This window comes from Gymnoscopelus braueri (genome assembly GCF_963280865.1).
Source record: "Gymnoscopelus braueri genome assembly, chromosome: 11".
Classification (NCBI taxonomy): domain Eukaryota; kingdom Metazoa; phylum Chordata; class Actinopteri; order Myctophiformes; family Myctophidae; genus Gymnoscopelus; species Gymnoscopelus braueri.
In genome coordinates, this window is record NC_137613.1 from 42,198,806 (window position 1) to 42,226,147 (window position 27,342).

Here is a 27,342-nt window from a genome sequence, read left to right on the forward strand (position 1 = left end):
CCACCCAATTCTGTTTACAGAAAAATCCTATTAGCCTTATCTTTAATCTGCCCCTCTCCGATGAGGTTCAACAATCAGGCATGACCTGACATTGAAAATATGCAAATGTCCACTGATATTAGATAATTATTGATAAATGCACTTTGTGCATTTGTGTCTAACTAAACATCTGTGACAGGAGGTGTCTACTTGACAATGCCAAGGACACACTGTACCCACTGTCCTCTGACATCCAAGGCAGCTTTCTGTGTGTTGGCAACTTGGGAATTGGCACACACCCCAGCTTGGTAGCACAATAGGCAGTTACATCAGGTCTGGTCAGTTGGTAAAGTAACCACTGTTCCTTGTGTAATTAATCTTCATTTCCAGAGATTTCGGTCATAGTTGGTCCAAGTTTACTTTTACTTAACTGTATACCATCCATCCAAAATGACATCTACTTCGGTGCAAAAACACACTGCATTCAATGTGCATTTAATAAACATGAATTACTGTTGGCAAAAAGAGACACTGCTGTTAACTGTTACACATTTTATATAGTACTCAGTTTGGAGAGCTTTGAGAAGTCTTGTGCACTGTAACAGTCAGATAAGAGAGATCAAACGACACAGTCATATCATTAAGAACAATACTTTACTTTGTCCTTGGTGAGCCCCCCCCCAAACAAGTAGTTGAGACTGACATCAAATGATTTACACATGTACTGTCATATCCAGCAGTAGGGACATCAACAACATTCTATGGGTGAAAATGAAAAATAGGACATCTCATAAGGTGCTTATTAATATGCAACAGGAATGTTATGAAAATATGTCCAAGTTACTCTATAGAGACACCGATGCTGTATCTATATATTCATACCATAATCATAGAAAACAATCTACACAAAAATAGAGCAAATATTTACAGAACAGAAAGAACAACTATTTACAACATCCAAAAACACTCACAATTAATGAAGAGCAATATATAGTTAAATGTTCACACAGGGATCCTGGTGAAATAACCAAGCCCCAATGGGTGAGTCACTAGACTGGAGATCACAAAGTGGCCATTTGCAGTAGTTGTTCTTTGAACTGCTGTGAATGGTGCGAGAGATCAGTGACTCTGTCCACCATCTCTTGGACGGCAGCTGTGTTGGGGTAGTTCAAGGCGGCCGTCTTGGTTGCGCCCACCACAGTCTTTAATAAATCACAGAGAACATTGCTGGCGTTCATCACCCGGTTGGCTACCTCGGGAGCAGCCGCTTGCCTGGACAGAGTGTCACCGATGAAGACCAGTTTATGCGCACTGAGAATGACAAACTTGCTGTGTGCCACAAAGATGCGGGGAGGCTGCCCAGCGCCAACACAGCTGAAGAATGCGTCCACGGCATTGAGGAGCGTGACAAAGTGCTGCTCGCACTGCTCGGAGTAGAAGCTCAGCAACTGACGGTCCCGCCCACACACATGGGCACCGCCGACTCCAAGGGAGGGTGGCGGTGAGGAAGAGGAGTCAGAGGGCGAGGAAGAGGTTCCCGCCGAGTTGTGGTGGGAGACCCACTGTGAGATGTCATTCTCTACTGGTTTGGTCGCCTCCTGCTCCAGCTGTTTGAACTGGTTGATCTGTGAAGAGTCAAATAATTTAACTTCTGTTCACATACAGCAATTTTAACTTGCCGCATTCTGTATAATTTCAAGATTAAAAAAAATTTTAAAAAAAAATAGCAGATGTACAAGCTTGAGAACATTTGCAGACAATAGTACATCTGCTCTCAACACGTCGCTTTGAAACATATTGTGAGCTGTAGATCTGCTATTATCACTGAAGAGATTTGGTGTAGAGGGTAAGAAGGGGGAAAGTATAGACTCCTCAGGGGACCCCGGTCTATGAAGTATATGGTATAAGTGGTTAAAATTAAGCCCTACATAGTAAGTGATAAACAAATGCCATTTCTGGTCATCAAAGGGAAACACTTGTGAGGGATTATGTGAAAAGGATAAATCTCCTGATTAACATATTCCACTATGTGTATTTGCCATGAGGTGCCCTCTGGAGTTTAGTTCTCTGAGCCCATGACCCAACTGTGAATCGTATACATTCATATTTCTTACTTGGCTAATGGAAAATGATATACAGGGCACAAATCCTATCACACATAATCTATCTGTATGCCTAGAAGGCAAAATGAGAGAAAGGAAAGAGAAAGCCTTACTTGTTCCTGGCCCAGCTGAACTTTGCTTTGCTTGATGATGTTCTCTTTCTCCAAAAGTTCCTTCTGCTGACGCTCAAAGTCTTCTTTGCCCTGTGAAGGCAGAAAAATAGGTGAGAATGTCATTCAAACAACGTATCGCAAACTCAAACTGTGATATAATCCCTGCTACTGAGATTAAGATGCATATCCTCAGTAGCATTAACTCATGGAGAGTAAAGTAAAGCTAAATGGACCATCATCCTTTCAAAATATAAACATGGTCTAAAAGGCAGCTAGAAGCACTATTTTGACTGATTCACAGGCCAGTATTTATAGACCAGGCATATGAATGAAATGGTTTAAATTCAGGCTATCAAGGGAAATATTGAATAGTGATTCTTCCACGATATTTCTCAGATATGACCATACCGCCCCCACCCTCCCATCCCACCCACTCAGGACTGTGTATATTGTATGTGTGCATAATAATTTCTACGTTATCAAACCATAACAGCTGAATAATCATAATAATGTACATCACAAAAAATAAATACATCTATCAACTGTTGATGCATGTACCGATTGTTGTCCCCCCCCCCTTCCCCCACAAAATAATATTTTTCAAACGTTAATGACATATCACCATATTGCGGTAGGACTACACAGAGATATTACATTTTGGATATCTAACCCTAATATAGTGACACAATCTTCTGAGGTGCATGTTGTAGCAGAGGGTTTTTAGTACACATACCTGTAGATGCACATAGTCATAGTCCTCCATCCAGCTTTTAACACACTTTTCACTGTTGTTCATATTGTCTTTGTCTTGGCTGGAGGACACAGGGAAGGGCTTGGTCTGGCTCCCATAGTTGTCATTGTCTGAGGAAGGGGATGCGAGTGCGTGGATCAGGCTCCCGTCAGGTGTGCCTCCCCTGGAGAAGGACCCATCCATAGGTACCCTTCTGAAGAGCAGTTCGGCATTACTGCCTACTGTGGAGGCCAGCTGCTTGGAGTCGTCGGGCACAGTTCTGGAAACCATGACAAAGCGGTCCAGATCGTCACTCTTATTCTGGTGTTTGGCGGACCCACAAGAGGCCAGGGCGTTGAGGGCCCAGCCACAGTTCTCCAGGGCCTGGTACGTCTGAAGCAGGATCAGCTGGGAGTCCTCTAGCCGCCCCAGCTGCCTCCTGAGCTTACTGTGCAGGCTGGGGTCCGACAGAGCCGTGGCGTTTGCCGCGGCCCCTCTGCCAAACACGAGGAAGTCCCCCAGGGCGGCACGGACCCTGTCCAGCACTGTGCGCACGTCGTTGGCATGGCGCTCCATGAAGGGAAATGTCCTCCAGTGGGGGGAAGCGACCATGGTCTGGAGAGCCCCTACTGAGGCCTCCATTGCCTGCTGCAACCGGTGCAGCCTCTGGACAGCCGAATCCAGGTCCAGGGCCAGTCGTCCCTCAGTGCTGGAGCCTGTAGAAGAGGACGAGGTGGACATGCTACTGCGGGTGCTTCCCGTGCTGGAGATAGACAGACGGTTGACGCCGTCCGTCGCGTCTGCCATCGCCCGGGTGTCCTGGGAAGGGATCTCGTACATGCCCTTGCCTCGATCTCTGTCCACAGGGGACGATCTGTGTTGCGTGTGCTGCATGCCCCGGGGGATGTCGTATAGATCTCTTTGCGATCCTGCGGCCGAGAGAAGGGCGGGAGGAGGCACATCATAAATGCCTTCATTGTCATTAGCGGCAGGGTGATGATGATGATGGGCAGAGAGTTCTGAGCTTGGGGGGAAGTCATAGTTTGACTCAGGGCTCTGGGTGGTCTTGGCGAGGGTAGGCGGGGGGACGTCATAGATGCCCTCTGGTTTGTGAGGCTGGGGGAAGTCGTAGTTTCCCTCCTGGAGAGCGGGGTTGCTTCGACAGGGTGGCACCGAGTACACCTGTTAAAAAGAGAAACGTTAGGTTTATGCACAGTGCACGAAATACGTGCAGAAATAGTCTTCATCAAATACGCTCGGGGTTCCCAAACCTTTTGTGACTGAACTGCGGATATACTTTTGGCCTAGGACCCACCAAATATTTTTTGCAGTAAAAGAAACAATACATTCTCATTACCATGTCAGAAAAGTATGATAATTAAAAAACATTTCTCTACATCTCTAAGTTGTTCATGAATATAAAGTATTCTGCTTTTCAGACTTCAAAGATACCTAATGATGAAATGAAACAAACAAGTCATGTCAAGATCACACGTAATTAGTTTGTACGTAAAAACGTTTTGTCTCTGCAGTAAAAAAAAAAAAGGTATATTTTTGTCATCCAAAATAAACACCTGCCCCCCTGCTGTGACCTACTTATGTGTCAGTCCACAGTTTGAAAACCACTGCTAAGTGCTACTGTCAGTTGCACTTGAAAACAGAGGAAGTGAAAGGCCTCTCTGGTGTCATGTAGAATAGATACCAAATTTGCAAACCTCAAACGCCCCTGATTCCTTCCTTTAAATTCAGAGTCAGCATACAGCACACAAGCACCAAGTAATAACTATGAGGTCTTGACTATGCTGAATATGTGTTATGACGTACATGGCACAGGGCACAGAAGTCCAGTGGGATAAATAAAATGGTGGACTGCAAGTGATTTCCATCAGCCTTGAAATCCACTCTTTACAGCAAGACAGGCTTGCCCAGACTGTAATTAGGAACGACGCAAATAACAGGTCCCAGCATATTTCAGGTTATTACAAACAAACTGATGGCCCAAAGCCTGGCTGTGTCTGGAAGTCTGGTGAAATCCTAGAGGGTTTGGAGAGCGACCATTTATGTCCTCGACTTTCCTTTGTTGGATAGCTCTGGATGGTTCAGAGGCAAAGAACCGTACTCGGCTCTCTGAGTTTTGGTTGAACACTACTGGCAGGCAAGGCTTTCATTTAGAGCAGCCACAAGAATGTCATAAATATGATCATTGGACATATTATTCGTTTATTACAGCCAATTAAGAGGAACTGTATCAATAAACGCATGCTAACTTTTTCCGGACATGCGTGGTTACCACCACTTCCTTAATTTGAGTTGAATTGACAGAAATAAATCCAGTGTCCAGTTGATGTGCCCTTTCATTTGGGTGGCAGCTTTAGTAGTTTTGTGGAACTGTTCTCTTACTTCTGTAGAGGGGGGTATGTCATAAACCCCTTGTGTCCTGGGGTCCATTTGGGACGGGGGTATGTCATAGACTCCTTGACTCCGGGCACTCCCATGTTGAGCAGAGTAAGGTGATCCCATCATTTTACCAGGTGGAATATCATACACCTGAAAAAATATATATAATAAAAACACTGGAAACAGGGATACTTACTGAGAACATAAGTAAGACCTCAGTCTGTTTATGGTTCTCTGTAATTGTACAAAATTGGCATACATCAACAGTTACCTACACTATATGATGACTATACGATGAGTGACATTGTATGACAAAGTGTTGTATGCAAGTTACAGATCAGTGAAAGATCGGTGCGACAGGCTGAATCATGAAACACCTACCCCCTGCGATCTAATAGGAGGGACATCATAGAGGTCCTGTTGGTTGTGCTGGCCTGGGCTGTAGGTGTAGGACTGTCCCACTCTGGTTGGGGTCACCACCTGTCCATCCACAGCAGGGGCAAGAGAGAGAGACACACAGAGACAGCAGAGACTTTAATGATCAGGACTGCTGTTTAAGATGGCAGCTGGTGCTCGACAGTTCTGCAGACATTCACAAACGCTCAACATCACAAGTCTAACCATTTCCTCAAGTCCTTTTAAAAACCGGTGTGCCTCTTGCCTGGCATATCAAGTGTGTAGCTGTTTCCCATTCGTTGTCCTCAAGTGACCAGGCAACGGTAAGTAATTACATCTGAGTTAAATCAGTTCTGACAACAGAGGCAGTTGCACATAGTCCCTGTGCCATGTTTCAGCCCGTTTGTGGAAGACCCTCCAAACCGTGTGATAATCAGAGGCCAGGAGCAGGCCAATACGGGGAATGATATAAGATAACTTGTTGATGCTGAAATGCTAAACTAGTACATGTGGACATGGTACCTCCACAGCTGTGATGAACTGTGATGCTGACACAGGAAACCAAATCTGTCACAATCTTGCATTTCAAACAACTTGCTTAAATTGAATGAGCTTAATTCGAGAGTCCATGAATTCATATTATTGTTTTATAATAATAATAATTAATATCGTAATAAATTACAATTGCCTTTATACATGTACAATTGTAATATACAATAATATACATACAGTACAGTATTGGTCTACTTTTAAGGGAACATTCATACATACAGACAGACCCTGTTCTAGATGGTTTGGCATTCGGCTACGTCATTTTTTTAAGTTGGAACGACAGCTTCGGCCCTGTGAATTGTTGTTTATTCGCCGTCACATTTTCCCTCCCTCTGTCCTGTCAGTGTTTATCATTCCCACCTAATCTTATGATCTCAGTCTTTCCACCACCCCCCCCCCCCCTCCTCCTCCAAAAAGGACCAAAAAGAATCCCACATAGGACCATGTAGACCTCCTTGCAGCATCAGACAGACAGAGGAATGTCCGGAATGCTCTTCCCTGAGCACCAGTGACCCCCTCCTCCTCCCCCACCAACCCCAGTCTTCCCCTTTTGCCCCAAACTCCACTAACACCACAGTGGAACTAGCAGGGTTCATAAACAGGGCTTGAAAATGGGAACCATATTATGCAGAGCTTCCTGGCAGAGAGTGAGAGAGGTAGGGGGGGGACAGAGAGAGAGAGAGAGACTCCAGGGAGGCATGAGACTTCAGTTTCACTAACCCTTCCGAGTCCCTGTATAGCTGACCTAATATCCTAATACCTTCTCGGAGTCGAATGATAGGAGGCGCAACCCTGGCACGAGGCTGACCAGCTCCGAATGAGATTAATGCCTTTGTAGAGAGACAGGGGAGAGAGGGGTGGGCTGGTAGGGGGGGTGTTGAAAAAGATTTATGGAGAGAGTTAAGAGAGGTAAGTGAGAGGAATGGAAAATGAGGATATGAGTGTCCTAGCATGGAGAGGAATGCCATTCATCTGAGTGGAGGAGAGTCGGACCGCCGGTAGTCCATATGGTTCTCATAAGTCTAATCGGAACATCACCTCGGTGAGTTAAGGTGTTCATTGTTGGCATTCCTGTCTGTACATACATCATCCCTCTGAGCCCGCTAGGGTCAGCGCTGATACATTCACTATAGGCTTTAAATGCGTCAAGCCAGGAGCCTGAAATAAAGCAGCGAGAGTTTCCTTTCTCCTCTTCTCACGTGTGTTTGACGCACACACACAGAGGTTGCGTAAAGCTCCCAGAACACGTAACCAGACACACCAGCCATGGAAGAAGCTTTTTTTCAAAGTAACAAAGAAGAGGCCCAGAGTTAGAAAAAGGTCACCCTAGCACTGCTGCTGTGGCTGTGCATTGGGCTTAAAAAATTAGATTTTTACTGTGCAGATTAGAAAGATCTGGGAACACACACATGCAGACACACTGCCATGCGTGCACAAAAGGAGATCTCTTCTTGGAACTGGCCGTTCCACTCGCATCTTTAAAAGGAAACACCACATGTACATGTCATCCTCTTGCCATCAGTGGCTCCTCTAAGCCACTGCCAGACACGCACTGCTCATTTATTTCACATCTCTGCCCTCTGTTTACCCAGCAGGCCGTGCGTCAGGGCCACTTGGCGCTCCTATAATTGCCCGCTGGGTAAATATTTACCGGGGCCGCTGGGGTTGGTTCTTTTACGGACGCTTGGGGAGGTCGATCAAAGAGAAAAGCGGTGATGTCATCATAAAGGGCCGGGGGACTGAGCAAACACTTGTTCCCACTCAGGTGACAGGCTCTTAGCATTCCATCACGGAGGAGTCAGAAGGGGATGATGTGAGTGACTAATGAAGGATCAGATCCCAAAAGGAGCATTGTTGAGACTCCTGTTACTATTACCAGGTTGAATGACTCATAGCTCTATCAGCAAAACAATGTTTGCTTAGCATCCTGGTGGGCTCAGGTTTGGGCAGGATGGGAGTTTTCAATGTATAGAGTGTATATAGTTTTTAAGATAAATAGTGACCTCACAGGCTTGTTAGCATATATTGTTGCTGTCAGGCAGAAACCTTGTATCGGCATATTTCATTTTTAAAATGTTTTTCGGCTACAATGACATGCCCAAAATAGTGACGGCAGGTTGAAAGTGGTTAAGTCTGTCTGTGTGGGTTTATAAATATTTAACCAATGAAAAGTATTAAGTGTGTTAAGTGTTTAAGTTAAGTTTGTGACTAAATAAAAGAACTACATTGGATTAATTGGAACACAGGTTCGTTATTCAATTTCCTGAAAAGTAATGGTGCTGCCTGACAGCGACGTGTGTGTGTGTTTAAGCAAGAATCAACAGGATATGATCACTTCACACCTTTTCATTGGTTATGAAGTGCACTGCAAATGTGCTTCCGTCTCATCTAATGACCCACTGACATATTAAGTCAACAAGCCCACCTCACCAAAGTTCAGGTTGCAAAAAGAACGCAGTGACAATGACATTGCTGGCAAGGTGGCAACTGAGGCCTATTGAATGCAGACTGCATCCATCTATCCATTCACCTTTCCACCCACCTCATCTCTCTTCGCACACAGCCATCACCACTGTTCCCTTATCCATCCATCCTGCAAGGTGCTGACAAAGTACAAATCACCCGTTTCTCGTTACCTTCCTCCATCCCCGTTCTGCCATTTGCTTCTGTCAGCACAAAGCTGTTGTTTTAGCATTAAGTGGCCGTGGGTCACTCAAAGCTGGGCAGCAGGGAGGTCCAATCATGACACACCCAGTACAAACAGATACAATTCAAGTGGAATTTAATCAACTGCCTTCCCTAATATTATAATAAACTTTATTTATATAAAGTTAAACTATATACTATCCAAGGGATGACTGGGTCTATCCCACGGTCACTCTTCAGTGCTCAGTTCTGTTCAATGATAACCTTTTCTTTCAGGAACACCTGCACTGCTGAATCATGGTAGGAGTGATATAGCTTGCAGTGTTCCAGGCTATTTTCTCTCATGCCTGAACCATTTCACTGGGGTGCTCCTCAGAGCCGCATTGATTATTTTCCACCGCTTGGAGCGGCGCTGGCCTATTAAACGTGCCAAACTAATTAATGCAGGTAATTAAGTTTTGAATCCTATGAGGCCTCGGTCTCCATAATGCAAGCAAGTGGCCAAACCCAAACAGAGAGTGTGTGGGTGTGTGGGGGGTAATGCCTAATTTAAGCTCCAACATATGACAGTGTCACATGCCGAAAATAGCTGATCTACAGGCTCACAGTTATCTGTTGTGAGCTTGCAGATCAGCTATTTTGGCTTAATGAGGGAGGGGCACTGAGGAAGGACATACTGATTCTAGCAGTAATAAGGCGCCATCATTCAGTCTCGCTTTAAAGAGGCTTCTTAATCCCAGGACCAGACTGTTTTAATGTGATCATTGGAGTAGTGGTAATAAAGAATCGAAGAATCTAAAAACAAAACACTATTATAGAGAGATTATAATCTGAATTGTGAAAAGTAACACAAAATGGACAGGCAGACCCCTGCCCGCATAGATCTTAATTAGGGGAAAATGTTACCTTTCAGCAAAGCATTTCCTGCCCTCTCTCCTCCCTCAACCTCTCTGGTATTCCTCCATAGCTGCAGCTCTGAACCACGCAGGCAGGCGGGGAGTTTGTCCCAGTGTGCAAATGGCAGAGCAGAATGCTTTTGATAGTACAATGGATTTATGACCTTGGCCCCGCGGTCAAATCTCACAGACCGGTGATTCATCACAACTGCGACAATGGAGAGCAGACAAGTGTCTGAAGAAATCGGCTCGCTCCAAGGAAGGGATAATTCATTTATCTGGTGCCGAGATCGTTCTGCACATGATTAGAGTGAAAATAAATGTGGTTCCTGAACCAAACAAACAAGCCATTCATTATTACAGATAACCTGGTAACTTCCCAGAGGCAGAACCTTATCAAGGTAGTCGCCGCACCCTCTGCATGTGTGTAGTCAATAAACACTTAGCAGTTAGTCTAAGCCTATCCTTAAATTGCGTGGGAGTATTTGTCCCTTTGCGATTGCCCTACACATCTTTACGGTGGGCAGGCCAATGAGGAGGAATGCTTGGATGTATGAAACGCGCATGGAGGAAGTGCCCATAGAAGGAGCCAGGAAGTGAGAAATAAAAAGGCTGTCTGGTAGGAGTAGATAAGAGGCTTGGCGGAGGCCTTTGAACTCTGACCCCGCCCCATCTTTAAGCACCATGACCTCATTGCCTGACTCAGAGGGAGGGGAAATCCAGAGGCGGAGGAGTGTGAAGGGACAAACTGACGTACCTTTTGGGGCTGTGAGGAAAGAAAAATCAAGGGCACTCTCAGATGACAAATGGACTTCTAACAACGGGGTGATCACGGCGGTACAAGGCTTCTCCCGGCCTCCATGACAGGAGACTCTTTGTGGAGCCCGGAGCCCCAGGCACTGGGCGCCGCACTCTGACCTTGCTCTGGGGCCCTGAATGGGGCCAGCTGTGAGGCTCTCTTTTAGCTCGCTCCCCTAAAGGGGTCACACAAGGACAAGGCTGCCGCATCATCAAACCAAACAGCCGGAGGAGCGGAAAGAGCCAAACCTCAGTGTGCCTTCACAGAACCAAAGCCCTATGCCACATGAATAGAAAAATAACCAAGTCGCCAGGATTTGCATGGCGAAGTTGGAATGCCAACCTGACTGCACAAAGTGGAGGATGTGTGCATGCAAGAGTGCACAGTGGAGGACATAAAGCATGAAAAAACTCTTCTGAGTGGGAGGGGATGCACGCCAGTGTCACACACGTCAGACATTTTTCCATAGCTCAAAACGAGTCACATCGCAGGCACATTGTGAGTTTGTAGATCGACAACACGATGAGCGACCAACTATAAATCAAGCATAATATGAGAGGGTATTATTAGATTAAGTCTCCATAATTATTTAGGAAACAAGCATGTCTCTGCAGCATGCATTGCATGCATGCATGTAGACATTTGTGCTATGCACCTGACAACCCTAAGCTGCACCAGCTATTACCACTCCACACGACACCTGAACAATTTTAACATGCGTCAATGTGCAGAGGCTGTCATCAAGCACACCATCAATGTGGTGCATTCGAGAAATACTGAGTCACAAATCAGACCATTCCCCATGATTCCCTCACTCGCACGCACACACACAAACACAGAAATATGTATAAATACATGGGCTCTGTCATACATGCACACACACATAAATATGTACGAATTGCATGTGCCCCATCATGCATGCAAATGCACACAAATAAGTACGAATTGCATGTTCTCTGTCATGGATGCAAACGTGTACGTACACACACACACAAAATGTCCTTTTTCCCCTAATAGCCAGAAACTGGAATCTGCACCACTTTGACAACCACAGATTGGAGGGTTGGCTAAATATCCCAGATTTAATATAATCTCTCAAACAACATGATTACAGACTGCAAGCACAAGAAGAACTTTCACAAGAACAGCATTTAATTTTCCATGTTATCACCTTGAGCCCTTTTAATACCACTGCGTTGTTAAGCCCTATGTGCAACTTGTGCAAAGGAGAGGTGTTGGTTGACCCTTCTCGTGTGTGTGTGTGTGTGTGTGTGTGTGTGTGTGTGTGTGTGTGTGTGTGTGTGTGTGTGTGTGTGTGCTTGCGTTTTTGGGGGGTACAAGTGAATGACAGGCCTCCTGTTCCAAGCCACCACCCCCGACCCCCCCACCCCCTGGGTTTGTCTAGCTTATCATAACCGTTCTTCTACCGTGAATCACAGTCCCTTAAGCTCCTGGCGCCTGCTCCCTATTTACCCACCAACCAGTCACCTTAGCTCATTTCTATGACAACGAATGCCATTCTGTAAAAAAAGAAGGAAAAAAAGAACCCCAGGATATAAAAAGCTTTTCCAGGATATAATTACCATCCCTGTCTCCTGCAGAGATGGTATGGTGTGAGGTGCTACAGTACAGCTAGTTAAGCGGGTGAATGAATAAGAGCATTGGATTTCATTTTTCTCATGCATCCAAGGTTTGAACCCACCCTTGCCAAGTAACCATATGTCCAAATGATTTCTCTGCCCGTCCATGAAAAGCGATGGGAAAGTCTCTGGAAAACGGCTTGCTTATTTTCTCTGCTATTACAGGCCATATTCTCTGTAACAGACTTAGATGTATGCCTTCATTGATATAATGTCCAGCTCCGGCTACCAATATAGTACATGATGGACATGCTGCTAGGAGGACACTGTAAATAGCAATATACTGTAATTGACCACGCCATGGGTTTGCAATTGGCTTGCCAGCGACCTGTGTATAGCATTTGAGTACAGGGCAACCTACATTCAGGCATCTGGACTCCACCAAAATGCTAAAAAACAGCCTTGTGTTGTTTGCTTTTCCATGAGTTTTCCCCATGTTCACTGTGGCTCGACTGGCTCTGCAGCACAGAGCTTGCCAGGACACAAGCAGCTCCAAATGGGAGCCGTGCATAAAACACTACCCTGTTCTGTGGTGAGTGCCACAGCACAGGCACACCCTGTCCACAGTTCACATTGCAGACCCACAATCCCTCTGGCCGCGTGATTCTATCTCCGCAATGGCATCATTCACCATGCATTCACTATATGAATGCTTTAAGACCCATCACGTCTAATGTACACATGCACGCACGAATGCACGCATTATCCACACATTATTTTCAATTCTCCCTCGTCAAAACAATCCGTCTATGCCATGCAGTTGGTGCTGGTGGTCGGGTTTCAACCGAACAATCTCCATTTTCACCTACCTCAGAAATAATTCTATTTTCTCCGGGAAAGGATATATTTCCCCTCTCTCCCCCTCCTCTATAGCATTTCATCTCTCTCACCACAACGTCTTTCTCCCTCTCTCCTCTACCGGTCTCTCCATTTCTATCTTCAAGGTTCAAGAGTATTGACTGTCAAATACACATATACAGCTCATCGCAGGCAGTGAAATACTTGTACTTCAAGTTTCCTCTTCTGTGTGTGTTTGTATGTGTAACAATAATAGGCTGTGAATCTAGAAACTTGTAATCCTGTACAGTCTATATTTTATGTACTGTATGTAGCTATGTACAGAAATAGCGCTGTCACATACATGGTGGTGGTTTGGTGAACAGTGTAGTATACTACTGAAAGCAATAAAGCAGCAAAATGTAAAAAAAATGTAAATCTGTAAACTGTCCTGTACAGTACACAGTCAAATCCTCAGTGTTAATTTATAAATGTGTGCCTCAGAAAGTGTACAAATGTATTTTTTTTTTCTTTGAGTGTGTATATTTATTGTCTGTGTACAATCGATCTCTCACCTTGCTGGGTGTGAGATCAGCAGCGAGGTTGCTCCTCTGGGGTACTTGGTAGACATCCTGGCTAGGGGGCACCTGGTAAATGCTCTGCTGATCTTGTTGCTGTGGGCTCTGGAAGGATGGGGGCACCTGGTACAGACTCTGAGCTGAGCCTGCCGTCTGCTGGTAGGCAGCACTCTGAGCTGGGGACGGAACAGCACCGGTAGCAGCAGTGGTGGCAGGGGAGGCCAGGGACTGGGCCTCAAACATCGGCCCGATGAGCAGCTTCAATCGGTTTCCGGGGGCAATTCCCTGGCGGCCGTGCAGAGAACAGAGCCACCAGCCCTCCAGTCCACCTGTGTTCTGCTCAATGACGGTCAGGATGTCCCCCTTCCGGAAAGCCAGCTCCTCTGGGGACTCGGGCACGTTGTCGTACAGCGCCTTGGCCATCAGGTTCTAAGCAGAGGGAGAACAGACAGACACCAGTTAGCAACATGAGCATGTAATCATACAAGTTTATAAAGAATCGAAAACTAGCTCCCTCACGTAAGGCATATTATGGGGAAACCCCCGTCCGTTTTCGACCCCTGACCATGAAGTAAGAGAAAAATGGCCGCCATGTGAATATGGCCAATTATGCCGCTCTGGTGAATACAAGGAGAAACTACTTGGTGCACTTGTAATTAGCATGCAAAATTGCATTACCCCCTTCAGCTCCCCGCCAGATGTCTTTCAAAGTGATTTGAACTTGATAGGATTTTCTCAGGCTGTGCGGGGCTGCAGGGCACAGTTACCTAACAGGCTAGTAAATGGTTTGGTGTAATGACTCAAAGCCACAGATCTGGAGATAGCAAAGCCCAAAGGGAAGTCACCATTGTGTCTGAGAGCCACTTACCAACAATTACCTTGCTAAAAGCACTCATCTGATGGCCATTGAAAATACAGTACAAATAAAATACACTGCCCTTATTTCTGCAACAGCACTGAAATAGTGGAATGGGATTTCTTATAATCAGTCTGGAGGAGCTATGCACATCTAGATACACTTTTTTGTACTCATAAACACACAGTGAACTCCACAGGGATAAATTCACTCATATCAAATAAACAAAGAGGATAACATTGGATACCTTATCTGACACACAACAAACATTTGGAGCAATTTTCTCCACAGGACAGGGATGAGCACAAACAGTAAGCAAAAACATATTTCGTGAACTTAATCAGCTAAAATGTCCAAATTCATCTTAAAATGTCTTGTTTTCCTTCCACAAATACGAACACATCTCTCCCCCCAGTAGTGGTACATGTTATCGGCAGTGTGGGAATCAGGAAGCCTACTTTGGGGCGGCTGTTGGGCTGAGCCCTCCCCGAACATTCAGCCTTCCCTTTTCCTCCACAGCCTGATTCAGAGGATTCCCATGTGAACCATTCTCCACCGGTAACATTGTTATCTCTTGCTGGGAGTCTGTTCTCCCTGTTCATTGTCCCAGTATGCTGTCATGACCATTATACAGCAACACCCAATGCACAATTACCCTCCACAATCACCTCAGCCGGTACCAGCTAACTCATCTGCAGGCCTGTGACACACTTGAACCTGACCCCTGAGCAATGGGAATGGATCTGAACCGCTTCTTTTATACAATAAGTAGATCTCGGTGGGCACTTATAAAATGGAAATGAAATGAGGATTTATTTTATTAAGTTGAATTCTCATGCCCCTCCAACAGTTTAGTTGTAATTTTAACCTTGAGAAATAAGAGTGAATCACTGTCAAGTTGATTATCCGGACATGCATAAAGTAGCTCTAAACTGTAATGCTTTGTCACTTTTTGGTTTTATGTTGCATCACATGACACTTGACGAGGTTAACTTCCAAATGCTCCATACTCAAAGAAAGTAGTTCAAGACCACTCCTATAAACAAAACAAAAAAGAAAGACATACTGTATCATAGTTCTTTGCCTACTCCCATGTCTCCACTAATTATAGAAACTATAATCAACTGCCAAAACAACAAAACTCTGTCTTATGACACACTGGCAACCCAAAAAAACAAACAAACAAAAAACACCTCTATTTGAGCAGCTAAGCCCAGCGAAGTCCTACTAAGCTTTGTGAAGATAAAAGCTGATATGACAGTGAGACACCTTGACACAAAATGCTCACGTGTCTGAATCTCCCAAAACCACACAGTCTAAGCCTCTCTGAGCATACAATAACAAAATGATAGATCTGAGAGAGAACATGTCATTCATTGTACTGAAACAAAAAAAATCATTCCAAAGACAAAGGAAATAATAAAGGAGCAAGTAGGGTTGGGGTTCAAAACGATTTTTATCAAATCTGAATCTAAATGTCAATCCATTTATCAATTCAGAATCCTTTCGAGTACCTTTTTGAACATCTGGCATGAACTGCGGCCAGAGTGAGTAAACTTATTTCTCTGTTCAAAAATCAACACAGCTGTTTTTGCAATTATTATTATTAATACTCCTTCAGCTTTCTAGAACAACAGAAATGTATTACATTTTAAAATCAAAACATGTTGAACAGAAAAGATTCAATAAGAGATTTGTTTAACTTGGAGCTCATCTAATACAATTATTTCCCTACTGTCAAAATGGAGCTGGCTGTCAAACCCCCAACCCTTGCAAGTGTCTGTCTGTGTGGCAAGATTATTTATACATAAGGAGTCAAGGACACAAAGTGTCACAAAATCGTAGCCAATCATTGCCTACTCTTGGCTAATCAACCACATGCCAGTGATGACACGTCCGTTCAAAGAATCATTGGCATGGTTGATGAGTGAACTACTTTGTGTGAGTAGCTGGACATTTGCAGAAGTCTGACATCAAGTCTGAGTGAAGTTTGTAGAAAAACAAACATGAACACATTTCATGTGTTGTGGTTTGTTCCTGGACCAGATATACCAGGGAAACAAATGGTGGACACACTTTCACACCATCAACATCCTTCTGTCCAAAGTTTGGCTATGTGGGGGCTAGTAGTCTTGTAAATATTGACAACAGATGTTCAATTTAACTCTTAAAGTGTAAAAATAGAGTTAAATTATTATCATATATTTTGATGTGGCCACAGTAAACAATTACTTTCATATTAGTATATTGACCGAATTAGATTTCTAGCAGAATAACTAAGTATTAGGATCTCTATTCAGGGACTTCTAGGACCGTCTGGGGCAAAGAAGAGGCTCCTTGGTTGGAGAGTCTTTTAAGTGTGTCATTGCTGGGAATACAAACAGGTTGTTAGCCATAATGGAGACCAGAAACATGGAAATCCCTTTCATGTGAGGCATGGGCGGGAAAGATCAGCACCCGTTTGCTTGTTTTTGTTTGCTCCTGGACATTGCACATCTGTAATTGGAGCAGGTGAAACTGACTATTAAAACAGATGTCATATCTCAGGCATAAACATTAGTTAGTCAGAACGAGATGACTCCAATGCTTGTCACTGATCCGCCTGTAAACACATGTGTTTGTCATTTGTAAGTGGGCAGAGGGGTGGGCCCTATGCTTATGCTTCACCTACACAGATGAGTGGTGTCTTCCGGGAAGTTATATTTTACGCACTGTTAAACACACTTCTGTAGGTAACTTCCCTTTTTTCTTCCCCTGACAAGTGGCAATGAATTGACTGGAGTATTTGCGTGACAGTAATGGTGTTAAAACAACATACTGGTCGAGGTGTGTGGACTGATGGTGAACTGGCATGTTCAAGGCATTCATTAAACATTTGCTTGTGTAACTGATAACACTGGCATAAAAGTGTTTCAACTTTGACCTAGGGCCTGAAAAGAACAGGATACACACCTCGTGTTTATGACAGTAGTCACAGTACACAAGGTGGTAAAAAGTGTGCGCGCACGCACGCACACACACACACACACACACACACACACACACACACACACACACACACACACACACACACACACACACACACACACACACACACACACACACACACACACACACACGATGGTTGCACAATTAATCGAGAATAATTCGAAAATTGTGAAACTCTGAATTCAAACACCTTATTTGGTCAGTTGCTACACATTGCACTCATCTCCTGACAGTACACAACATTTAATATAACCAGAACATTGTACAACCCATCTCTCCATCCACCTGGCAGAGGAACAATAACATTTCACAGAGGCTATTACATACCATTTGAACGAACACATGGCACAGATAAACACAATGAGCAACAACAGCATTAAGAGAACACGTTTTTCCACCAAAAATAGTCATTACCAATCATCATGATTAATACTCATGACTACAATATATTGAAGTAAGTGACATATTTGTACTGTTAAGCAGTTTAAGCAAAATAATCTAATCTGGCTCATCATTTTAGCCATAATCACGGAGCCCTAATGCCTGTTGATGTGTCTCTCTAGTCTTAACACCTGGAAACTGATAAGTACCTTGGAGAATCTCTAATAAACTTGTGTTTATGCCATTAGAAAGCAATTAAATTGGAGAAAAGCAGTACAAAGCAGAGCTGTTTAGGTTCACACCTGGAGCAGCACGTGTAAAGTTCCAGACACAGCTGTGTAGCCCCATTCCTCCTATACCCCTCTTTTCTTTTCTTTTTTTTTGGGGGGGGGGGGGATGACTCATCCACTTCTACATCAACAGAGCATTTTCCACTGGTGTCTCGTCTGAGCACTAATAGCAGTCTGCTTTGCTCATTTGTGCGGAAGGTGCTCGTACCCTGTGCTGACCACTCCAGAAATAAGAAGGCCTTACGTAACACTGCCACTGAAAGGGCCCCGCCTCTGTTTTCAGTAAGAGCACTCTGGGTGGGTTTGGCTCCGATTCTAGAGTACACATCGGCCTAATGAAGGTGGCTTTGGGTAAATGAGCTCACAAATACAACGGTCTAAATTCCCCCGCCACCTCAGCCAGAATCACTACCACACCACATCGCATGAAATCTGGGTCCCCAAGGCAACGGGAGGGGTCTCACATTTAAAGAGGCATGGACGTGTTCAGTCCAAACCAGCCACCCTCCGCACACACAGCCTTCCCCCGTTCCCCAAAAAAAGTGGTTGGATCCAACTGTGAGAACATCATACTGTTCCTATAAAACCCCATGGAGTACATCAGCAGAGGGCTGGTATAAAAATTAGGGCCATACCACTGTAACACATGCCCTGGGGTGGTGCATGGAATGGGTGAACCAGCACACTCATTTGGCCTCATTTCACATAGGTAAATATAGAAAATAATTATAGTAATGACGATAATGAGGACCTGATGACTTTCACGGGCCGTTCCTCTGAGTGTAAGGCTGCTGCGGGTGAGAGCCAGTTCAAATAAATGGGCCGTGTGAAGGGGTTCTGGGTAGAAATGGCTCATGGGAAGAAGTTTGGAGCTCAAGAGTACATGGCAATTTCTTCATTTGAGCAGGTTTCTAGCAGGCTGACCGACTGATTACAGCCTCTATATAACCTCTGCCAGTGGCCATGTAATAACATAATTACACATCAGGTTAGGTAAAAACCTCATCTCCTCTATTTCTGAAATAGTCTCAATGCCAAGAAACATATCACAACTTCAGTGTTTCCACTTTCAACAAGCATAATTCAACTTCATCACTTACCACACGAGCAAATAGCAGCACGTGCTATCCTGTCGCATATTGACTGATGCCTCGTGTATGCACTAAAGTCAATTACAGTAACATGAAAGCAATGGTAGTGAACTGTAATCAATATAGCAAAGCCCTACACTCTGAAAAAAGAGAATAAATCCTCCCTGTCTTTTTATTCATAGTTATATGTTTTCTATGATTCAGTCCTTTTTGGAGAGCTGATTCACAGCTTATGAAACCGAGAAGAAATGTCTATAAGTGAATTGTAATCAATAAACAGTAAACACTCAGTTCAGTCCAATGACTGGCTTATGTCATATGTTCCGTTTTGTAGAAAACAGAAGTCACTGCAGTGCGCTGAAATGTCTACAGTTATTGAATTTCATTCCAACAAATTTGCAGCATGATAAAATGCCGGGATATCAACCACATTCAAAACAGAACAAATGGCCCTATTTAGTGCATTGAGTAATAACACCCTTATGACGGATCACATCTCCCCACCCACCCCCATCTAATCATACTTGCTGCCCCTGACCATGGCAACCATCTTCAACAGGATATGCTATACCATGTTGGGCCTAACCACAGTGCATGCTGTGACAACCCACAGCATGCACAACCCATAACTTACCTTCACAATTTGAAATTTGTTTATGTCAAGTCTGACAGCATCAAACAGGCTCTCTCGTCATGAACTGAATCACCAAAATCATGTGTCAGAGTAGCATGGAGTTTCCCTGGAAAATATAATGATTTTGATTCTTATCCGACCTTTCCACAGACACAGCATGTTACCATTGGTGCATTTCTACTCATATCCACCAACTACCCACACATTCCTTTTGTCAAACTGCACATACAAACCGCAATACAACAGTCAGGCAACCTTTATCAACAGCAGTAAAAGTCCACATGAAATACGTTATGGGCAGGACATACTAGTAGCTTCACAAGACAAGACAGCCATTGACTAAATCACGGGGACTGTGAGTTACTGTAACTGCTTAATAAAACCGCCCGTCTTCCCTTAACTGCTTTCCATTCCTCTCTGTTCGTTCGAGGTGGTATTAATTTACTGTCACATTCAAAAGGTAACTCGATGTCCACCCAGCCCTCCTTAGCCTGCAGCAATTCCTGTGCTCGGCACCACCTTGAGGAATTTAGAGTGGGACACTGGGACTCACCTTGCCTTCCTTCTCACAATATCCTCCTGACCTGCCTTGCTCTGGTCATGGAAGCACACTTCTATGTAGCCTACATAAGATGAACTTACACTGTGGATATATTCTTTCAAGTATGTATCATATTCTGTGATAGGGAGGGGCTATTTGTGCTTCATTTATGATCCCTCGTACGGCGGTGTTGTGTGCGGAAAATAGCAGATCTACAAAGCTCACAGCTTGTAGATTGGCTATAACAGTGCACGACACCAGTGCACACAACCAACTATAAATCAGGCTTTAGGCTTGCATGTTGCGTAACAGTCTCTCACGCCAGTTGTGCCAGGACAATGCGATGGTAAAACCTACGTTACGGATGGTATGCACATACTCTGGGGCCCAAAAAAGAGCTCAGCGAGTGAAGATGGAGGGAGGGGGATTTTTGAAAGACTGGGTGTGTAGATCATGCCAAGTGAGGGTAGTGGTACTGGAGAGCACCATTGTAACCCTTGGAGATGCTGGATAATCCCTCAAGGGATTATTGGTCGTGATGAGATATTTTTTATGGTATCTCTGCAGGCCCACATTTCATGGTTTTACATATAGGCATAACCAATGAGATGCACATTTGCCACACTGTCCTCCCGATTCCACACTCCACGCTTGACACAAAAAACACTGCCAAACGACTAATCCCACCACCTTCCCCCCAACATATGTGCCTTTGGGGAAAGGGTGACTAATTTGTTTACTCAATGAATTTTGGGAATGTAGAACACTCACTCATATTACAAAATTACCCTATAATTAGGACTTGTTTTGGGGCTCATTGTTTTGTTGTGGGACAATTTGCCAGGATTATGGACACACAGATTCTCCCCAGGATCGAACCTATGACCCTCTGTTTTTCTGATGCAATTTTTCAAACACCATAGCCAGTGAAATGTGTTTTTATCAAAACCGATAAGCCACTTCACCAAGTCAAACAAACCACACAAGCCACATAACAAGACCCATGAATTGACAGCAAAGCAATACAGACATGATCAAAGTTGTAATTTTGAAGCCCATATTTGGAAGGTCACTCTTCCCGTTTTTCTCTGACCCCCATGGTCCCAGCTGTTAATGTTCCTCTTATTTGACATGAGGGCAGGCTTTCCATATAACTGAAATGAGTTGACAGGGGTCTACTAGATCACTGCAAAATACTTGACATTCTTCAGAGGAAGGGGGAGTGTCAAAAATTATTTCCGCCAAAGGTTAAACATGGAAGTGACTACATGCATTGTTCCTGGCGTTGGGCACGTTTGGTTTTTCTCCTTGCTCACCATTTTCAAATGGTAAGACTTGGCCCATGGTGCGAGGGCACAGCAGGGGGTTGGGGTACCCTTAGCCACTCAGAATGGGGGAAAGCTCTTCATGCTTGATTTGGAAAATCCGGTGCTGGGGTGGGTTAGGGGTGGCCAAGGAGGTGGGCTGGGCAGAGGGAATCCTGGAAAATCTTGAGACAAATGGTAGCTCCATCTCACACACCAGTGAGAAGCCAAATTAGACAAATCTAGACATAATGCAGACCTAAAAATGTTTTTTTATTATTTATTTTTTTACTAATAGTAATAAAGCCAGGACAGAATAATGCAGGAGATGTGTCTAAAAGTTGAAAGATTTAACATATAATACATATAAAATCCAAATTGTTGTGCTTCAATAAGTTAGTAGAAAACCATGTGTGGGCTAAGGCCAACCGTGAGAGAGAGGCCAAATAATACAGGGGAGGGCTGTTTAGCTGGTGGCTGAAGTTTGCTCATGAATGAACCCTGTTCTTCTCATGGAGAATACAAATGTCTCTGGAGAAGTGCTCTTTCCACACAATGGAACCCCATATCAAAAGGTACGGTACACAAAAACGAGCATGTAAGCACATACATACAACAACACACAAACACTCACAGAAAAGAGTATGTGCCCCCCCAAACAAACCCTCATTAACAAGGGGCACCTTGAAACAATTATGTGCAACTTCAGCACAACCCTCCTACGCACAGTTGCCGAGTGGTTTTCATACATTCTTGTCAAGGACCCCCGAAATTATATGGCCGTGGACATTAGATTTTTTCTTATTTTCCATAAGATGAGATGATTTGTCAAGATTTGTCAAAGGTTTTCGAAAATTGTTGATTTACAAGCTCAACGTGTCCGAAAAATGTAATGAGTAATGAGTCGAAACTGTTCCTCATTTTGCTGGGGAGCCATTGGAACCCCCTCAAGGACCCCTGGGTGTCCCTGGACCCCACTTGAACCAGTGGCCTGGAGTGCATTTTATTTTTTCATTCTCACGGTGAGAGGTCCACAAGGACCGAACTCCCATCCCCCAATGCATCCAACAAAGCCCCCCCCAACACCACCAAACTCCCCCACCCACTAACTTCCTATTCCCTTTCATTTTCTTTCCCTTTCAGTATCCGAGAGAGCCTCCTCCTCCTCCTCTGCCCTCCACGGTCACAGACTGGGAGAGAGAACAATGTCTGCCTCGCTCGCTTCCAACTCACTCTCTTTTTGGACCGCTGCCTGGAACCTGGGCCCAGGAAGAAAAAAAAACATACACACGCAGGCTTGGACTTTGTATAACTTTGGTTCACCTAATCACTCTGGTCCTGAAGCTATTTCTGCCACAGTTACGTAAGCTACAAAAGAATGACTGAAAAGGAAGAGGACTCCTAGTGTGTGTGTGTGTGTGTGTGTGTGTGCTGTCATAATGAAGATGGGGGAGGGTCCAAAGACTCATATCTTCCTTTTGCTCCAGAAAAGAAAAAACATGTGTAATAGTAGTGCTCTTAACCCTATTTTATACTCTTGTCGTATGACGTGGCGTGACAAATACAAGCTGTGCAAGCTTGTATATCGGAAATGTTTGAAAATCCTTCGCTTACAATGACATAACAGGGACACCAGGTTGAAAGTGGTTAATTGCCTCAGACCTCCCTCTCTCTCTCTCTCTCTGCTTCCGGGTGTTAAGAAATCTGTCTGTGTATGGTATCAACTTGGGGATTATACGCATTAGATGACCTATGGAGTGACAAGCAATCCCCTCACACCTGCACACCTGTTGGAAAACATCTGTGATGTCACAGAAAAGGGGACAGTGTCTGGCCCAAGCCGGCTCGCTGGCTGGCTGACCCCTGGGTTTTGACGCGCCGCCGCCGTACCTCAGGACATGTGAGATGCCGCCAACAAGCCACTGCACTTAGTTAAGCCTGTGTGGAAACATAACCGCCCTCCGCAAGGAATTCAGCACTTAATATAGCTGTGGATAATTCACCTCAGCTAGGAGGACGATGAGCAAATGCCAAGATCTGATAAGGGGACATAAAAAGCCTTTTGTAAATATTTAACAAGAATTAGACTGGGTTAAGATCAGCAAGGGTGGAATCTGGAATCTGTGTGGAACAGAGCTCCAAAAAAGATAGGATAGGATATACTGACACCAGGCCAGGAAATGTGCATTTGAAACAGGTCAGATATATCCCTGTTACCACATACACTAGTCTCTCTCTGTCTGTCTGTTGCATAATTTGGTGACTGTGCTATTTGCTATGCTTTCCATATCTCAAACATAGTTATGATCAAACAGGCAGAGAAAGAGATAGTTGGAGAGACAGAGAAGTGGAGTAGTTTATGTCACAAAGATTGCATAGTTGGCTTGGCTAGTAGTTGCATACTGTACTGAGTGTAGTCTAGCTAGCAGACAAATAACACAGATTTACCCTTTCTGTTATGAAGAAGGGGAGCAGGTTGGTGTTGCTATACACAATAAAATCCTCTGAGTAGATCCAGTATCCATTTGTAAATCTGAGAGTGTACAAATGTAACAAAATGCCGGTCCTTTTTTATTTTTGTACACTTCTCAGAGTTAAATTAGCCTATCACTAAGATTGATTTCCCAGTGCATTCTCAGAGGCTTGCTAAACGATTTGGCCTTAACTGAATGCAAACCATCACCACCCATCATTATCTCCGTCACTGCTGTGTATGTGTATGGTGCACGGAACAGGGCAATGAGTCAACATGACGCAAGCACATGGCGCACACACCCACACAATCACAGAGTCCTCTGGGAGGCCGGTCTCAGGTCATTGTTGGACAGAACGTACGGAACCAAACCAATGACACTGTGACTACACACTGTGGAATCCTGAGTGTTTAACTCTCTCAGAGTTACTAATGGATAAACTAGGGGGGGGGGGGTTCTGAAGTCACCCCTGAGTCGCCAGAACTCACAGCATTGCATGAAAGAGCAGAATTGTTGCTTCCCTATAAAATGGTATTCTGAAATCAGGCCACAGAATGAAGCACATGCATCTAATGAAGTAAACAGATAAACATTACACTTGCAGAGAACGGCACTAAAAGGGCAATAAGGGGGCAACACAGGGTACTTCTTATTTTAGTACGAGTGGGTGGTTTAGGAATACCATGGCGCCAATTTACTGTAGTGTACCTGGACTATCGCTTGCCAACTGTCCTATATTCCACACATAGTGTTGAGCAGACAAAATAATTCCATTCATGAACAGCGGGCTCAGGCATCCGTCCAAAGTCGGAAGTGAATCTTCTCATTATCTCGGAGCTGTAGTGCTGTGCAGAGAGTGTACTGAATGGTAGGGCTACACAAGTTCACAAGATGCCAAGTTTCCATGGGTGCCAATCCAAAATGCTTCCTCTGTCTGATAAACCTCACAGCCAGCAAGTTATTACTACTCTGTCGGCTAACCTGTCACAAGACAAGACCTTAGTGAGCAACAGTTGCATCTAAAATAAGACTAGCAATGGACTATGTGTGCTGAGTGTGGGGAGAAAGATTCCCTGTAGGCTAGTGCAGTGGTTTGCAGTTGATTCCATGGACTCTCAGGGTTCCTTTAGGGGGGTCTAAATTCCCCCTTACAAGGCTTTAACTCTGACAGTATACAAATGGCACCAAATGGACCTAACGGGTCCATTTGGTGCCATTTGTATACTGTCAGAGTTAGGGGGGAGACCTTGTAATTTAATGGTTTGAGAACCATTGGGCTAGTGGCTCTGCCTGTCAGTCAGTGTGCATAATGTACCACGTAGGCATGTGGCATGGGCTCATGAGTCATGACCTATGTTGTGTGTGTCAAACCAAACTCTTTATCCTCCCTTTCACTGTACCAATATACATAATCTTGAAAACAAGGTTCAAAGGGCTGTATAGATTAGAATACCAATGCAGAATTGACATTAGTAAAGCAGTGATTCACCCTGCTTTAGGTAGAGAAGTGCCAATTGACCTCAAATGAATGTCCCGTGTGTTTGTCAGCCCACACAAGGATGTAAACAAAAAAAATATTGTCCAAACAAAGCTGGAGCCTCACATTCAAAGAGGAACAGCAAGGGGGGTCATTGAGAGGGACATAAGTAATGGCGCACAGGAATAATGAATGTGCCTATATTGTCTTTCAACTGCTACCTAGTAATTTGAGTTGCAGCAAATGTTCATTCCCCCACAAATGTACAATAACATCAGTCATTGGCAGCTGGGACACTTAGGGGAATTATGGGCCCCAAATACTGTGCGATTTAAGATCAAGAGGAGGTATATAAATACAGAGAGATTATGTGAAGAGCTTCTCTTCGGAATATTCCCCCTTGAAGATTTGTCCCCCTTAAATTTCCCCCCATTTCATTCAACCTGGGGTCAAGTGTGCATTATGAACTATATCAGTGGTTCCCAAACTTTTAAGCTCAAGATCCAAATGAGAAATTAGACGTTTGCCCTCTACAAGCTCACAGAGCTTGTAGATCGGCTATTTTCACTACTTCTTAAACATTTGTTTTCTAATGTATGGAATTTATTTTTTATTTCATTTATTCGTGAAATTACTTGTTTTTTTTTAGAATGTTTTGAAATAACAATTAAAAACTAAATGTAGGAAACCAAAATATTAAGGGACCCATACAAATGTGTCCGCAACACATGGGTCCCGACCCAGTGTCTGGGAAAACAGTGAACTATCACCATCTCAACATCTATCCAAGGTATTACGATTATTACGAGATTAACACTCATTCTGAACTCGGTTCCTGACCCCTTGAAATTCCTCTTGAAATAAATGGGACTTCCCAGTTTTGTCATCATGAACCCGGCTGTATTATATTCATCACCGACCATTCACCAAACAACTAAAATAGCCGAGATAGAAGGACCAGCCATATAGCGATTAGTAGATTAGGTATGTATTGTCCCAGATGATCAGACGAATGAATACGAGGCAAGAACCGTTCATCTCGAATAACTTATTCCGACACCGTTATACACTGCATGCAAAACGACTTACTTTGTATTTCATTTTGAGCGCCTGGAGGCTGGACCTCTTGTCTGAATCCCACGAAAAAGTGTAGAATATCCGCTTGTGGAATCAAAAAGCGCACATCTGAACACTGAAGTGGAAATGTGTTGTTTGTAGTTAAAGAGCCATGGAGGATCGGTAACAGAAACGATACGAGGAACTGTGTGAATGAATCCTCCCTCCTGGTCGTACCACGGCTGTGGAATCCACTTCTCTAGTGTAGTCTGTACTACTCCCCAGTGTTGCCAGGTTTTGAGAGAGAATCAAGCAACCATGTCTAGGAAAACAAGCCCAAAAGAAGCGACTAGGCTACGGCTACTTGAAAATAGCCAATCTACAAGCTCTGCTATTTAAAAAAAATAATCTTTAAGAACATTTTAAAAATGTGGAGTATTGTATTGTTGAAACATTTTAACAACACAAATCTTGTATGGGGGTCCATGGCATAAAATATTTTCAGATGGGGGTCTGCAGACAAATGCATATTCATTTGGGGGTCCTTGACATGAAAATGTCAACATTTAGAAGGGAAGCCCAAATAAGCGACTACACTTTAGAAACAAGCCCAAAAATATAATATTTGCAAGCAACTTTACAAAA

The 27,342-nt window shown here is 44.1% G+C and overlaps 2 protein-coding genes across 2 annotated transcripts in view; both read right to left on the minus strand.

Annotated features, from left to right (window-relative positions):
• Positions 1–27,342, minus strand: part of myo1g (myosin IG) — a 419,914-nt gene that overhangs the window by 132,098 nt on the left and 260,474 nt on the right. The gene's annotated exons all lie outside the window — the stretch shown is intronic.
• nedd9 (neural precursor cell expressed, developmentally down-regulated 9) lies at positions 615–26,938 on the minus strand. The gene is made up of 7 exons (XM_080442179.1): positions 26,731–26,938; positions 13,603–14,034; positions 5,703–5,801; positions 5,325–5,471; positions 2,928–4,106; positions 2,195–2,284; positions 615–1,604 (listed from the first exon to the last, which is right to left on the minus strand). Exons 1-7 carry the CDS (start codon positions 26,740–26,742, stop codon positions 1,041–1,043), a joined length of 2,523 nt encoding a protein of 840 aa, XP_080298305.1. The 5' UTR covers positions 26,743–26,938; the 3' UTR covers positions 615–1,040.

Bases quoted from the DNA above. Each gene is read 5' to 3' on its own strand.
- nedd9 (XM_080442179.1), bottom strand. The intron at 4,107-5,324 runs GTAAGAGAACAG...TCTTTTTAACAG, and splicing joins ACATACCCCCCTCTACAGAA to GTGTACTCGGTGCCACCCTG. The intron at 1,605-2,194 runs GTAAGGCTTTCT...GACTCTTCACAG, and splicing joins TTCAGCTGGGCCAGGAACAA to ATCAACCAGTTCAAACAGCT.